We start from the raw sequence: 16,067 nt of genomic DNA on the forward strand, positions 1-16,067 counted from the left end.
CTGGCTCTGTCCTGGGGCAGCACTTCCCTCTTGTAATATCTACACACACACACACACACACAAACACACAACACTATAAGGCAGAGCATATACCCATAACGCTCAAAGCAAACACAGAGCAGCGACGCGGCGCACATCGCTATATGCTCTGCCATAAATGATTAAATATCAGTCGCTGTGTTGTTGGTTCAATATATGTTGGTTTACATGAAGCGTAAACTCTAGCATCATGGCATGAAAGGTCTTCTCTCTGTTGGTCCACTGCATCCAACAGAGAAAGAATCTGAGCCAGTTCAAATACTTTTGCGAATACACAATTGTGAATGTGTGACTTTTACTTACAAGAGTATTTTCACACTGTGGTGTTGATATTTTTTACTTGATTAAAAGATCTGCCACCACTTGCCCAGAGAAAACTGATTTCTTCCAACAACAAATAGAGAGCAGGACTTCCTGTTACACTACAACCTGTATGAAGATACAAGCATCAAATATTCGACTGAAATAAAAATCTAATACCAGGGGTTCAAAAGACCAAAGAAATCCAATATTCTCTCCGGTGGTGGTGGGGGGTGGGGGGGGGAAGCTGACATCCCCATGGAAGCAGCAGAATTTGTCAGAGCCTGAGGGGAAACCATGCAGCGCAAAAACATGTGAAACGGCACTGAGTTTCATTTCGGCCTTTTTTCTTAAAATTCCAGTCAATTGTGAACACCTGGGGGCAACAGCGCAAGCTGTAAACACAACACTGACATGTCATCGCTGTGTAAAGTTGTTATGGAGAACGTGTTAGTAAAACAGTTGACTATTTTTACACATCCAACAAACACAGATCAACATTAACATTCATATGGAGTTGTGTTTCTGGCCACCTGCTGTAAGTCCAGTATTCTCTCTCCTTTTAGCTGTTTTTGGTCTCCACCAACTCCTAAAGGGGAAACATCCGGCTCTTTCGCTGCGAAATGCTCAACCATCTTCCCCAAAAATAAATCTATGTAGAACACAACATGTGAAATTGTTACTATAAGAATAATGATGAATGCAGCTTTTAGTACTGTAGGCTATGTTTGCATCTATTTGTCATTACAGTATGCTTCATGGTAATGTATAAACCCTTTCTTTCTTTTTCTTACATCCTCGTAATAATAGGATGTGATGGACGAAGCGGGAACATCGATGGAGAAAGAAGTGAAGGAGTGGTGGAAAGGGAATAGGGAGCAGGAGCGAGAGATGGAGTCTTGTAATGTCACATTAGCGGATGGGAGTTCCCATTAATAAGTTATATGTGATTAACATTCTACCAGGCCACAGCAGAGATAAAACAGCTTCTGCTATCATGTCCCAGCTCACATGTGCTGAGTTTTTCTCAGCATGACTCAAACTCAGCCTGCTTCCTCAAGGTCAAAATGTGCTTTAAAACATGCCAATCCAAGAGGAAAATCCTGCAGTCAAAACCAGTCTGAACCAGGTCACCTTTCTTTCTCATGACATACAGTATGTGTTGTTGGACAGTCAGTTATAAATCTATAACTGACTGCTGTGTTTTCTTTATGTGTCGTTAATAGGGGTCGGTGTTGAACATTCATCGATTTTTACAACAAGTTCTCGATAATAAGCGTCACACATATAAAAGCATCTTCTCATCAGGCTCACACAGTTTCCTCTTCTGCTTCCAACCGATAATCAAACATAAGTTCTACTGCTGCTGGAGGGCTTTCTCACTTGGATGTAAACATACCAGGTTTTGGGGCATTTGATGAAACTGATGCTGTTGTTTTTCTTCGGAGGTCTCATTTTGTTGATACTGACAGAAATGTATTCATAAGCACAAAGTATGGATTGACTACTAAGCTGAAACTGGATGTTTGGTCAGATCGTAGTCTACTTTAGTCAGTCCTTGACCAGATAGTTCTGAATTGAATTGAATATTTTGCCAATTTTAGATTTTATTTTATTCAGACAAATAGCTGCTTGTGTTCAAACACTTAACTTTTAAAATTTGAATATATCGATTTTTACTTTTTTTAAATACAGCAGTCGAGGAGACACATGCAAGGGTGGAGAGAGTGGACGACATGCAACCATTGACTGTATGTAAAAAGTGGACGTAGTCATCGTGACGTCAGTCAATGGTTTCTGGACTGCCTTTTTGAAGTCTTGAGTTCGGCGATTTTTCCGTCGCCATCTTTGAATACGGTCGACGCAATGTTGTGTTTTTTGGAACAGGTGAACAGAAGTCACCATATGTGGAATGAGGAGGAGTGATGTTGAGACGCCGTATACGGCTCTGGTAGCAGCAACAATCACAGTAAGGCCGCCCTAAAACATACCCTTCTTTACGGTCTATTTGACTCTAAATGGACCATCATTTACTAAATGAACATCGTGCTGTATTGAAGAAGACTTTAAACTAGCGATTGAGACCATACACTCATGTTTACAATGTTTACTGAGGAAAAACAAGTAGAGTCATTTTCTCATAGACTTCTATACAATGAGACTTCTTTTTGAAAACAGAGGAGTCGCCCGCTGCTGGTCAGTAGAGAGAATGCAGGTTTTAAGACACTTCCACATCGGCTTCACTCTGAAGAACCGGAGGTTGCCGCTTGCATGCAACATAGGGCCATGGACTAGAATATAACCCGGGCTGCTGCAGTGAGGACTCAGCCTTAGTGCTGGGCACGCTAATGGTACTAGATGAGCTACAGGACGCCCCAAAATTAAACATATTTATCAAAGTGAGACATTGGAAAAAATATATTGTTTTAGTATTGGTAGGGAAAGTGTTGGTGTTTGGTTGCATTTTAAATTCTAAATCCAATATTTATTCTGATATCAAATCACAATGCCTTCAATCTCCTCATCCAATATTTTCAGGGTTGTATTACAACAATTTTGAGAAACTTAATATTTAAGAAGTAAAACTTAAAGAACAATACACTTGAACTCCAGATATAGGGCTATTCCATTTATTGGAACCAGGTCCATAAAGGAGTTGGCTATAAAACCCACCATTACAATTATTAGACAAGCTAATTTTGACACAACAGCCAAGCTCTGCTGAGAGAGTTGGCTGTTTACTGTCTATGTGTTCAGAGAAGAGAATATCACACTCTTTCATATGTTTTGTCACAGAGCTTCCTGCAGTTTTATCATAAATTATCTTTTGCCTCAGAGATTTATATTCTGTCCTTGTGAGGACATCTGAAGTGCACAAATACAGGAATAAGCAGGTGAACTTATGTGAGACCACACAGATGCATCCACAACACATCTACAGATGAGAATTCAGAGCAGACACATAAAAGCAGACACAAGCGCACAGACTATAAATACACCGAGACCCAAAATGCACACGTAGAAACACAAACACTTCCCTTTACATCTGCCACACAACAACCGCCCACATACCCTCACTGCAGCTCAGTGATACCGCATGCTCAAAAGACCCTCAGAACTGGCAGTGGCAACCCGACAAACTTGGGTTCAATTAAGTGCAGAATGACCCTCCTCTGACACTGACTGTCCAATCACAGCTTAACAACCATAATAGACACAGCAGGTGTGTGAAGCTTTGGATTTCTCCACCTGTGGAGGCAGTATGCATGACAATAGTTTGAGCGATTCGTTTAGAAAGAGTTTGAAGGGTGGAGTCTTTTTCAGACGTCCCTCACCCCTAACTTTCCGAGCGTGCGTGGGGGCATTCGGGTAAAGTAAAAATGTGAAAGGCACCATTTAGAGCCAGTCTTTGGTTTGTCCGCTCTGGGCTACTGTAGAAACAGGGCCGTGCTACATCGCGGACTCAGTGGAAGAGGACCCACTCCATATATTGATATGAAGGGCCGATTTTAAGGTAATTAAAACACAATGATTCAAGTGATTGTACACTAATGAAAACATAGCTATGAATACTACATTTCATTTCTACTATAGATCCCTCGAAATCCTACACTCTGCTCCTTTAACATAAGCTACAACCGTATCCGGCTAACCCTTTAATCCTATTCATCCCATAAACCCAACTATAAGCTTCGAATCTGTCCTTGGCCCCTTTTCTCATTCAATATATCTTTATTGTTCAACACTCCTGAATACAACCTTATTCTAATTGATCCACAGGACTACAGAATCCATTTTCACTTGGAATTAATTAGCCGTTATTACTTATGGTTTCTCTTCCCCCTGGATGTCTGCACAAATCTGTCCTCCATCCCTCCATCTCCTCACCTCCTCATTGCTTCCAATTTATTTCACAGTCACCCTACTCTCTCTCCATAATGTCACCTGTCACCAGGCTACGCTAAAGGGAAAGCAGAAATACCAACAGGGAATTAAACATTAGGGAGGTAGGCCGCGTGGGTGTGTGTGACGAGCACTGACAGCACAAAGGGAGAGAGATACAGTAAATACTTGATAACAAAAACCTGCACACATCAATCCTACCGCCCGGTATTTCCTGCAGAGGAGAGCGAGATGGTCTCACATCTCAAAGCAGCATGAAAACGACACACAGATTCACTGGGAGATTTGATACCTAGTGTTACAAAATGATTGGCAGCACAAAGGATTACCCATTTTATTTTAAACATGTAGATCAGATTAGTGGCGAGGAGTTGCTGTAACAATGGTTGGATAATGACCGTTGAATCTAGAGAAAATAACCCCATGCTAAGCATTAAAATTAAGGATATATCTGCCTCTGCTGCTTCAATTTTGTCCATTTTTTTCCACATTTACGTACCACTAATTAGCAATCAACAGACACGTATTAATAGACACATAATGTTTTTTATCATAAACAGTAGGGAACGATTTGAATGAACCCGTAATGTTGCACAATTCGTACTAAACATATCTCCGAAGCATTCACTGACAATGTAGGCCGAGTTGATTTTCAGTATCCTTACTGAATCCACTCGAAGGAGCTACAACATAATTGATGTTTTTACTGTTAGTTTAGGCACTTGCAGCACTTGGTTGAGGTGAGGGAACTTTGTGGTCTTGGTTATATAATAATAATGACTCCTGTCTAACTGGAATAAAGGCAGAAGTAATGTGGTGTTGTGTTAGAGCCACGTAACCTCATATGGTGGTTAAATGGTTAGAAACGTGTGTGACTTGGACACAGGAGACCGCTATTCCTCTCATTTCACTTTCTACCAGTCAAGGTTGTTTTCTTAAAACAATGACAGCAATGTTTCCCTCACCTGACGTTGACCAAGAAGCTTTTCTAACCAAGTTAGTTTTTGTGACTAAAGCTGAAAAAACATTAACTCAGGAGTAAATCTCATTCTATTTAATTGTACGTCTCTGTTTAACTTAACAACTGAAAAACAACTCAACAAGGAAAAGCACAGAAAACAAAGAGTGAAGCTAAAAGCAAAAAAAAACAGCAAGTGTTGTCACACGACAACAGAAGAAATAGCTCCACAGATGGAGTCGTAAGAGCGCCATCACTTTTGGAAATGTGCCACCCTCCGTTGTCAGTTTGTTACATAAAATAACCAGAAGAACTGTAACCTTCGCTGAGAGTTGAGAGAAAAACATCTACACTGGTTGGGGCGTCGTGCAGCTCTGTCCGTGAAGCCTGCTGCAAGAAATATATGCGAGCAGGCTGATGGTCGAGAGCTGATACTATTTGTGTCCTGACGGCTTGAGCCTCTCAGTATGGCTGTCAGTGTGAATCAGTGTGACTGTGGGAGTGACGGCACATCCATATGGACCGCATTCTGTTCATACATGTGAGAGTGTGTGAAAGAGACGGAGAGAGAGAGAGAGAGAGAGAGAGAGAGAGAGAGAGAGAGAGAGAGAGAGAGAGAGAGAGAGAGAGTGTGTGTGTGTGTGTGTGTGTGTGTGTGTGTGCGTGTTTCTCCACGCACACACATTATGCTGAAGAAAAATAAATTCTCGATTTGGACCAATTTACCATATCAAAGCTAATTTGGGATGATAAATATGCCCCTTTTTAAAGGCCAGATCCTGAGAAAATTAAACTAGGGTGAGATAAAAACAACAACTAAAAAATGACCTTTGCATGCCGTGTTTCTCTGCAGCACAGTGATGACAGGCTCTCCACTGGGTTTGGTGTTTGATCAGAAGTGTGTGGTGCCCATCCCTGTTCCCACTACAGTTACCAGACCTGTTCAATTATTTATTGGGTCTAGATGTACCAATCGCTCCACCTATTGAACAGGTGATACCTTAGAAACTACAGCAGGTACAGCCAAACTCAAGGCCCGTGGTCCGAATCCGGCCCTCCACGTCATTTTATGTGGCCGCCAGCAAAAAAAAAAAAAAAACTTTTTTTATTTTCGAAAACAAATTAAAAGTTAGACTTGAAAATAAAAATATCCCCATGGTCGAAATTATGAGATAGAAAGTTGAAATTATGAGATAGAAAGTTGAAATTATGAGATAGCATGTTGTCTGTGTACCGACATTAAAACTATCACAACAGATGGACAGGAGAGGGAACAGCCCGTAAAGCGGTTTTCCAACAAGTGATTGAGTTGAAAAAGATCGACAAATAATCCCAAAATGTCCACGAAGAGAAAAATTGATGCAGAGGGAAGAAAATGTAATGAAAGATGGGAAAGCGAATACAGGTTTGTGCTTCAAGGAGAAAAACGGGTCTGTCTTCTGTGTTATGAGGCGTGTCGGTGATGAAGGATACTATTCACGTCGGCATTTTGACACCAAACACGGAGCTAAATTTAGCCTCCAAGAAAAACATAAAATTGTCCAAGAATTAAAAGGCAGACTGCAATCACAGCAGAATATATTTACAAAAGCTACAGCCCAGTGCATGCTAAAGGTATGTGAGCAGGTGAGCTCCGACCACATACAGACTTTTACAAATGTCAGTTTGTGAAGAAAGACCATCGCAGACCGAGTTCAGGAACTAGCAGCAATCTAACAACACAGCTAGCCGAAGAGACGAGCAGGTACTTGTATTTTTCATTAGCTGTTGATGAAAGCACAGACAACACGGATGCAGCGCATCTATCAGTGTTTATAAGAGGCTGAAGGCAGACTTGACTGTCAGTGAGGAGCTCTTGGATGTAGCTGCCATGCACGGGACGATGGCGGGGAGGGACATTAGTGATGCAGAGAGGTGACAAAAATAGCTTTGAACAAAGTTATTGTAATAACTTGTGTTTGATGATATTTGTCTTTGTTATTTTTTGATCTTTGATTGAGTAATGTGGGTTTCTTAACCCTAAATTAAAAGGATTTATGTTATAATAACAGAAATGTGCTTAAATATCATTTTACATTTATATAACTGCATGTACAATATTTTTACACTTGAATAAACAATAATCAAATGCAGAGAGTTATTTACCAATATGTTAGGGAGTAGTTACAGTTATACAGTCTTACAGTTACAACCGGCCCTTTGAGGGAAACCATGATGCTGATGTGGCCCAGAGTGAAAATGAGTTTGACACCCCTGCTGTAGAGCCAATATCCTATTTTGTATCGAATTGGTCTCCAACTGTCTGGAACCATAAAAGAACACATGTTGAGAGAGGCAACATCTTTAAATTACATAACATACGTAGGGTAGGAATTTAGCGTGAACGGCATTACTAATCTATAAACCATATTTTTGTCTTTCTACGCTGGAGTTCATAGAATGAATCGTGACAAATCTGCTGCATTTGAATCCATGCCATAATAATCTGGGCTGCTCTAATTGAAAATCAAGGATTCCCAACAATGCCAAGTAAATGCCGTCTTCAATACTCTATAGGTCAACAGAAGAGCGTTTACTCAATAAAAGAGATCGAAACCGTACGGTTCTCAGCCGATCGTCCATGACAGCACGGAGTCTCTCCTTAGCACAGTCCTGCTTATTACCGAGGTTGCATTGAGTTACTTTCCGATGGGTTCCATCCCTATTTTATAAAAATTAGTATTAGGCGAAGGTAAACTATGACGCTATTATGATGTGTTCAAATGTACTCTTGTAAATTTGAATTTTAAAATTGACTTTTTGGCGAGAAACTTGAATAAATGCAGTTGTAAAATGAGATGTATTCACAGCAATATAAAATTGATATTAGAGAGGGAATCATGACCTGTTTGAGAGTCAGTATTAAGAGCAAGAAAGTCTGCTAAGAGTGGGAGGGAGCGTTGGTGGACGGGTCAAACAAACACAGGACTTTCACCCTGGGGACCGACGTTCATGTCTCATGCAAATACAAAAGTTGAGATATTGTTTTTAACTGACAACTGATCTTTTTTCTAACCCTAAGCAAGTAGTTTTGTCGCCTGAAACTGACTGCGACCGTCAGAGTATTGACCACGTGACACTAACATTTACCATAAGATCATGTTGCACAGTGAAACAGCAGTTTATACCTCTTTCACATTCCCCACAATTATGAGAGGTATTTAAATCCAGTCCTTCAGAATAAGAAAATAGCAACAGTGGGCTGGTCTTGCCTCAACATTTCAACAGAACACATCATCTCTTGAACCAATTACTGAACACGAACTAAACTGTCCAAATTCATCTTCTATGGAGAACGGGAGATCTGGCCGTGAGTCGCATTATAGATGCCTTCACTGACCATTCGCTGTATCTGAATTTGCATAATTACGACTTGACCTCTACTTTATGCAAATGAGGCTAGTCCATCGCAACGCACCAGGCTTGCAAAACAAAACATAAAATCTGGATCAGGATTTATTTACTATTACTGTATTGCCTATTTCTCGCCTCACATGTTTTCAGAAACATATTTTAGAGCATGAGAAAGTTTGTGACCTGCCCGCCATGTTGAAAACAGTCGAGCAGGAGCAAACTGGGCCACTTTGGGTTCTTCCACGACGTTCCGTTTGTTTGGTGTATCTTTGGTGGAGAGGTGGATCAATTCATTGTTGTTCTGGTCTTTGTTTGTAGACAACAAACCATTATATGGAATATCACCACACTTATCCTTTAATGGAAATGGGATCACTCACTTGAGAAAAGTCAAGACATCACCACTGAGACTTTTTCAAACTGGTGAAAGATATGATAGATAATGATGTTACATATGAGAGCATGTTTGGATGTTAGGACTCTGATCTCACTGAAAACAACAAACCGTATTGATCAAACAGTCATTCTCCAGCACAAAATAAACTGAAGGGAGTCAAAAACTGAAATATCAGGCACCCAGATGCCTCATAGCGTGATTTAATTCAAACACCTGCATGTCAATACTCAGAGAGAGAGGGGGGGATGAAATGTTGGAGGAGCGGGGCTGCTGCAGTCGGCCTGTGGCAGGTGTCAAACTGCTGCTAATAATGGCTGCCGATACTAATAATTCAGGACATTCTTCCAACTGAAACGGTTAATGTTGAATTTGACTTCTGTACATGGAACAGAAGAGATTAACGCTTCTAAAATTCAAAACAAATACAAAATTTAAGCTGACACGATCAACAGAAAATTCATCGACAACTATTTTGATAATTGATAAAGTCGTTGTTAAAGAAAAAGTGCCAAACATTGCTGAGTTCTTGCTTGTCTTTTGTGATATTAAATTTAATATTTCTTTCCTTTCAAACAGTTGGTTGGACTAAACAAGCAATCAAATGACGAGGAGCATTTTTCACCATTTTCTGACGTTTTATAGTTCAAACAATGAATCGATTCATTGAGAAAACAAACAGAAGATTAGAGCTCAACAGCAATCAATCAACAGAACTATTCTGATAATCAAAGTGTTGTTATTTTAAGCAAAAAAATTCAAAATTCCCAGGTTCCATCCTCTTAAATGTCAATATTTTTAGATTTTCCTACTCTTCTGTACAGGCAAAGTAAATATATAAATGTTAAAACACTTTAGAATGTCACCATCAGTTCTGGATATTGTGATGTGACATTTATCACAATCTGATGAAAATGTGTGCACCAAACGCTTGAGTGATTAATCGAGAAAACCTTCTGTCGATAATGAAAACAATTGATTCAATTAAAAATGAATACTTGGAAGCCATTAACAGCAACCGTAACAAACAAACAAAAAAAGGAAAAATTAGGTGCACATAAATTTAAAAAAACACACACACACACCGAAGCATGCAGACCTCAGCTCTCCACCTGATTATGCCGATTGATCGAGTGATTTACTGAGTGATTGATGATGAGCCTCATCATTCACAGAGAAGATCTGCCTCCCACCACACTCTCACCATTAGAGCTGAGTGTGTGTGTGTGTGTGTGTGTGTGTGTGTGTGTGTGTGTGTGTGGTGTTCATGCAGATATGAGATGTTTGTGTGCGTCCAGCTGCGGGTGTACAGTATGTGTAGAGACCATTTGTTCATGTCTGACATGATCAGATTTACAGTTTTCTCTGTCAGTGATCTTGTGTTTTGCACCTGGGCACAAAACAAGTGAGGTTAAACAAAGTATGGTTGCAGCTTCCTGTGTGCAAACAGGAATTCTAACAGGTTTTCCTCGCTTCCAGGAAACTGAGCAGATCAGATTCAGGGGGTATTGAAGAGCTGGTGGAAGTCACTTTAGGGAGGCTGCATGGGCTTCCACCTTGCAGGCTCAGACTCAGAGGCTGCTTGTTGCTGAGGACCGATCTGCCTAATTGTTTATTTTCGCCAAGAGGATGGCAAAAGCAGAATTACAAACACAATCTCCCCTCCTCTTCCTAGAATCGAGGATTTAAAGACTGCGCGGAATTTAAGCCAGATTTGAAGTCACGCGCGAGTCACTTGGAGCCACACGAGGTCTCTTCCCCCATCGTGGGGCTACACACTGAAAAGAATGTCACAGATTTACCCTTACCCACCCACCCACATGCTGAAAATGTGACGAAGTGAGAGAGGGAGGAAAAGTCTGGGTGGAAGGAGACGTGACGCCGAGTGACACTTGCTGGGAGCCGTTTGCAGGAGCGCGTCTCCTCCACCGCTTCCAGCGGGGACGCAATTACATAACTTCACTCCGAAACTCAGTTTAAAGGAAAAATAAAAATAAAAGTGTGAGCAAATGAGCCGCTGAGGATTTATTTTTTAAAACAAGATAGACAAAAGACAAAATAGCAATTTCGCCAACAAGTACATCCATTTAACTCAAGGCGCAGTTTTGCTTTTTCCACGCGCAACAATAAAACAAAATCGTGATTTCAACCTGTCGCGTTCACGTCGGATAATTTACAAAAAAAAAAGAAAAAGATGAGGCTACATTCGTGTCTTACCTGCATGTTGTCCTGTGTTATAACGGCGACACCGACGGCTGGTTGGTTTTATGCACGAGTGTGTGTCCTCTCTGCGCGGACCCTCAAACTCCGACTGCCGCTCCACTGGATGCGAAGGAATGTGCGCACACACGCGGGAGGGGGGGGGGGGGAGAGAGAGGGGGTGCAGCCAAGAGAGGAAGCGGACCTTCATCTCTTACAGCCTGATGATGGTGTAAAGGCAAAGTCAACAGGCTGGTTAGCGGATTTAGTCCCCTCATGTCACCTGAACTTATGCTGGGTAACACTTAATAACAAGTACACAGCTCATATCCATGAGTAATGCTTAGCTAATGCATGACTCCTGATGATTTGCACGCATTAATGCAGGGTGTATCATGAATGGTCTGTTGCTGAAGTCAGGATATGACTTTATGTGAGTAGTTAACCCTTTAAGGATGAAGGAGTGTTAACACTTGACATGCGACCAAATCAGCTGGATTCCAGTTCATGTCATTTCCATGCATTTGGAGAACAGTGGCCTACCTATAAATACGTATATTGTGGTGTTAACATGGATTTTCTAAATGTATTTTCTACTTATCTTCACATTTCCCTCTTCATTGAAAACGTATGAACATACTTTATATTTATAAGTGACTTAACCTTTGCTGTTGGTTTATTAAAAGGTGGGAAACACGTTGATCATGTAGACCTGAAAACATAAAGCAAGTGTCATGATGGAGGACAAACATCAGCCAAACCCTAAAATCTGACAACCCAAAATGTGTTCTCATTAGTAAAGTAAACTATTACTAGTTACAAGTTGGCTTATATTTACATATTATATATAAACCCCTTTAAAATCCTTATAGGTTAATACCAACAACCCCGCAATAAAACTTTGTAAAGCTTTCAATGGTCAATTTTTGTTAATGTCATCTTTTACATTAATTGGTGGGGTTATTTTTGTATTACATTGTAATTTAATTGATGGTAGCCTACTGATGTTTGCATGTAAAACAAGAGACAAACTGGTTTGACCTTTTCTCATTCATCTTTCCTCTCCCCATGATCACTGCAGCATCCATCCATTTCAGCATGTCAAGGAAAGAGAGGGAGATCCTGTGTGTGTGTGTTGCATTAGACTACAGTGTGTGTGGGTGTGTGTGTGTGTGTGTGTGTGTGTTGCATTAGACTACAGTGTGTGTGTGTGTGTGTGTGTGTGTGTGTGTGTGTTGCATTAGACTACAGTGTGTGTGTGTGTGTATGTGTGTGTGTTGCATTAGACTACAGTGTGTGTGTGTGTGTGTTGCATTAGACTACAGTGTGTGTGTGTGTGTGTGTGTGTGTGTGTTGCATTAGACTACAGTGTGTGTGTGTGTGTGTGTGTTGCATTAGACTACAGTGTGTGTGTGCGTGTGTGTGTGTGTGTGTGTGTGTGTGTTGCATTAGACTACAGTGTGTGTGTGTGTGTGTGTGTGTGTGTTGCATTAGACTACAGTGTGTGTGTGTGTGTGTGTGTTGCATTAGACTACAGTGTGTGTGTGTGTGTGTGTGTTGCATTAGACTACAGTGTGTGTGTGTGTGTGTGTTGCATTAGACTACAGTGTGTGTGTGTGTGTGTGTGTGTGTGTGTTGCATTAGACTACAGTGTGTGTGTGTGTGTGTGTTGCATTAGACTACAGTGTGTGTGTGTGTGTGTGTGTTGCATTAGACTACAGTGTGTGTGTGTGTGTGTGTGTGTGTGTGTGTTGCATTAGACTACAGTGTGTGTGTGTGTGTTGCATTAGACTACAGTGTGTGTGTGTGTGTGTGTGTGTGTGTGTTGCATTAGACTACAGTGTGTGTGTGTGTGTGTGTGTGTTGCATTAGACTACAGTGTGTGTGTGTGTGTGTGTGTGTGTGTGTGTGTGTGTGTGTGTGTGTGTGTGTTGCATTAGACTACAGTGTGTGTGTGTGTGTGATTGTCATTAAAGTGATTGGTACAGAAATGCAATTAAAGCCCTGCTGGAAAATCCATGTGAGCTTGGTGAGGAACTGAATCAATTTAGGTGACCTTGGCTCTCTGTAAAGCTGCCAGAGAGAGAGAGTATGAGAGAGAGACACATAAGAGACAGAGAGAAGGACGGAGAGAGACATAGACAGAGAGACATAGACAGAGAGACATAGACAGAGAGACAGAGACACAGAGACAGAGAGACAGAGAGACAGAGAGACAGAGAGAGATGCTCAATAGTAATCCAGTCAGGTCAAGCATCATGATGATTGCATAATGAACAGCCAAGAAATGTAAATAGCCAGCAGGATGAATGAGGAGAGGCCATCTGTCTAATAAAACTGCTTCCTATTAGCCACCACATGTATGTTTCCTCAGCACACAGACGTCATTGTGAGCAAATATTCATTCACATGGAGTTTAATATCAAAGCTAGCCTACAGTATGTCCACTACAGTATGTCACCCCTATAGGGTGAAGATAGTTAGCTCCACTGTTGCAATAAGTGGCGCTGGATGTATGTTGAACAGAGAAGTGGAACATTATCACCCAGGCCTGCTGACACACTGCAACTGAAATGTTCCTGGACATACACAGACTTTTGCTTTTTATCCTTAGTTCAGTTGCATTTACCTTATAAGGAATTATAAATAAAAATATAGTGTATAATATAATAATGTATCGTTTAAGGAGCCCAAAAGAAGAATACCAAACACTACAACACATTAAATCAAACGTAAAATACTACAGTGCCGTAAACATACAACAACCAAAAGGAGGATCATTCATCAATTCAACACAAATTCATTTAACGTATGAATAATACAAATTTAAGAGGACCCATGATGGGATTACTCAGTTAGGCAGGTATCACGTTCAATGTTGGACAAACGGTCATTTTTTAAACATTACTATCGGTGACAGATTGTATCACAAGGTCACACCAAACATTACAACAACACAGGTTGGTGAGAAAGTGACCGTGCTTATTGTAAATGTGCTATTTTGAGGAGATGCAGCACAATGAAACAAGACAGCGGTCCCTTAGAAAAGGTCAAAAGGTCAGGAGAAGATTATATCTCTCTTTCCTGAAGTTATCTCTAAAGACTTTTAACAAAGTGGATTTTACATCATCTCAAATCTGTCAGCATCCTCGTCCTTGTCTCACACGTTATCTCCATCTCCTCTTCTCCTCCTCTCCTCCTCTCCTCCTCTCCTCCTCTCGTCTTGTTTTCCACTCCATCCCCACCTCACACACACCTCACACACACACTCACACACGCACACACAGGCACATAATACGTACACAGCTGACACTGCACAAATAATGGCATCTTCTCTCATTGGATGAGTATCATTTAGAAGCCAATGAAGGAGGACAGTGTGTCGATGTGTGAGTGATGGAGGGAGTGAACATTCACAAGAGAGAGACACACACACACACACACAAACACACACACGCACACACACAAAGCCTTTACCCCTCTTTTTCTCTTCTCACTTTTCTGTCTTTGTTTCACTTAACCATTCCAGGTTCAATAACGGCCTATCTATGCATACACACACACACACACAGGCTGGACATTCGATTTGTCTTTCTCCACACGAGCGAGAGGGGATAACAGTTATCAGAGAGAAAGGCAAACAATCAGTGCGAGGGTCAGCTCCATCTGAACGCACAGAGGAGAAACCTGACGGAAACAGATCTGATTGAAGATCGGCAGCAGTCTCCCTGAGCCCCATTGGGGAGGAGGGTATCAGACGGTTGAGTCGGGCCCCTGGTCCCCCCCCCCCCCTCCTCCCCAAGGACATCTGTAGTCTCTGCAGGAGACGAGAGATAACATCAGGCTAACAGGAAAGGAAACAAGATAAGGAGACAAAACAAGGAAATAGCAATGAGTAAAGAAAAGTCTGAAATCTAAATCCTTTTGTGTAAAAGGTACAATATTACAATGAATCACCTCATGATGAACCTGTAAGAGTTAAGTTGGCCCCCCTTTGGGAGGCCCCTAGTTTGGGAACCACCTCTCTACTAATGAGACTCACTGATTGTCTTTGAGTGATTGTAACACGTATTCCTTCTGTGTTGGAAATGTGACCTTGTGTCGATCTCATGATGTAGATTTAATCTGTGCTGTCACACATTATACAGAGAACAAGTCACACCACAGTAGCTGTCAGATTAAAGTGGACTGAAAAATGATAGGAGCCATTGATGAGATTAGACTGTATTTAAAATCTACACAACAACATTACACTTGTATGAAAGCGTCTCCTTTATGTTCTAAACTCATGTACTCTGGTTTTTCCTTTAATTTGGCCTTCATGTTTGTTAGTGGGAGAGACACTCGAGGAGGTATGTAAGAGACAAAACACAACAGAAAGACATCCTTCTGTTGTTGTATTCTGTGTTTAACCAACCTCATTGAGTGTCTCATCTGTCTGAGTACTTGCACATAATTAATGGGGTACTATATTACCTTCTATCTACAGTATCGGAGTACAGCACCAGCATGATGATGTGGCTGATGGTTGCAATCAAAGTAATTAAACCAACATTTTCCTTAAAGTACTGGCTTTTTAGTTTAAAAGAATATCAAAAATGATCTCCGTTAAATGTCAGTCTTTTAGACCGGGATCATTTTGCTTTTGCACATTGTATTGTTTTTGTTTAGACGCAGTAAGAGGCTGGATTTTCCATTTCCATGTCATTCAGTCTTTTCCACATCAACTAGACGGCAGCGGATAAGCCGCGGATTCACACACATTTCCCCCCTTTTCTGCTCCTGTAAAGTAATGCGCCTGAATCCGCGCCTGTCGGCTTTAACTGAAAGCCCGTCACCATGAAAAGGAGGAAGCGGTGGAGGAGGTGGGGCCGATCATCA

At 41.1% G+C, this 16,067-nt stretch overlaps 1 protein-coding gene across 1 annotated transcript in view; it reads right to left on the bottom strand.

The window, feature by feature from the left end:
* Positions 1 to 11,280, bottom strand: part of kcnip3b (Kv channel interacting protein 3b, calsenilin) — a 43,823-nt gene extending 32,543 nt beyond the window's left edge. Inside the window, exon 1 of the mRNA XM_076099264.1 lies at positions 11,205 to 11,280. Coding sequence (XP_075955379.1) covers positions 11,205 to 11,210 — 6 coding nt within the window. The 5' untranslated portion in view covers positions 11,211 to 11,280. The remainder of the gene's footprint in view (positions 1 to 11,204) is intronic.
* Between the last annotated feature and the right edge of the window lie 4,787 nt (positions 11,281 to 16,067).

Source organism: Anarhichas minor, unplaced genomic scaffold (genome assembly GCF_050575085.1).
Source record: "Anarhichas minor isolate MPS153535 unplaced genomic scaffold, ASM5057508v1 ptg000025l, whole genome shotgun sequence".
Taxonomy (NCBI): Eukaryota; Metazoa; Chordata; class Actinopteri; order Perciformes; family Anarhichadidae; genus Anarhichas; species Anarhichas minor.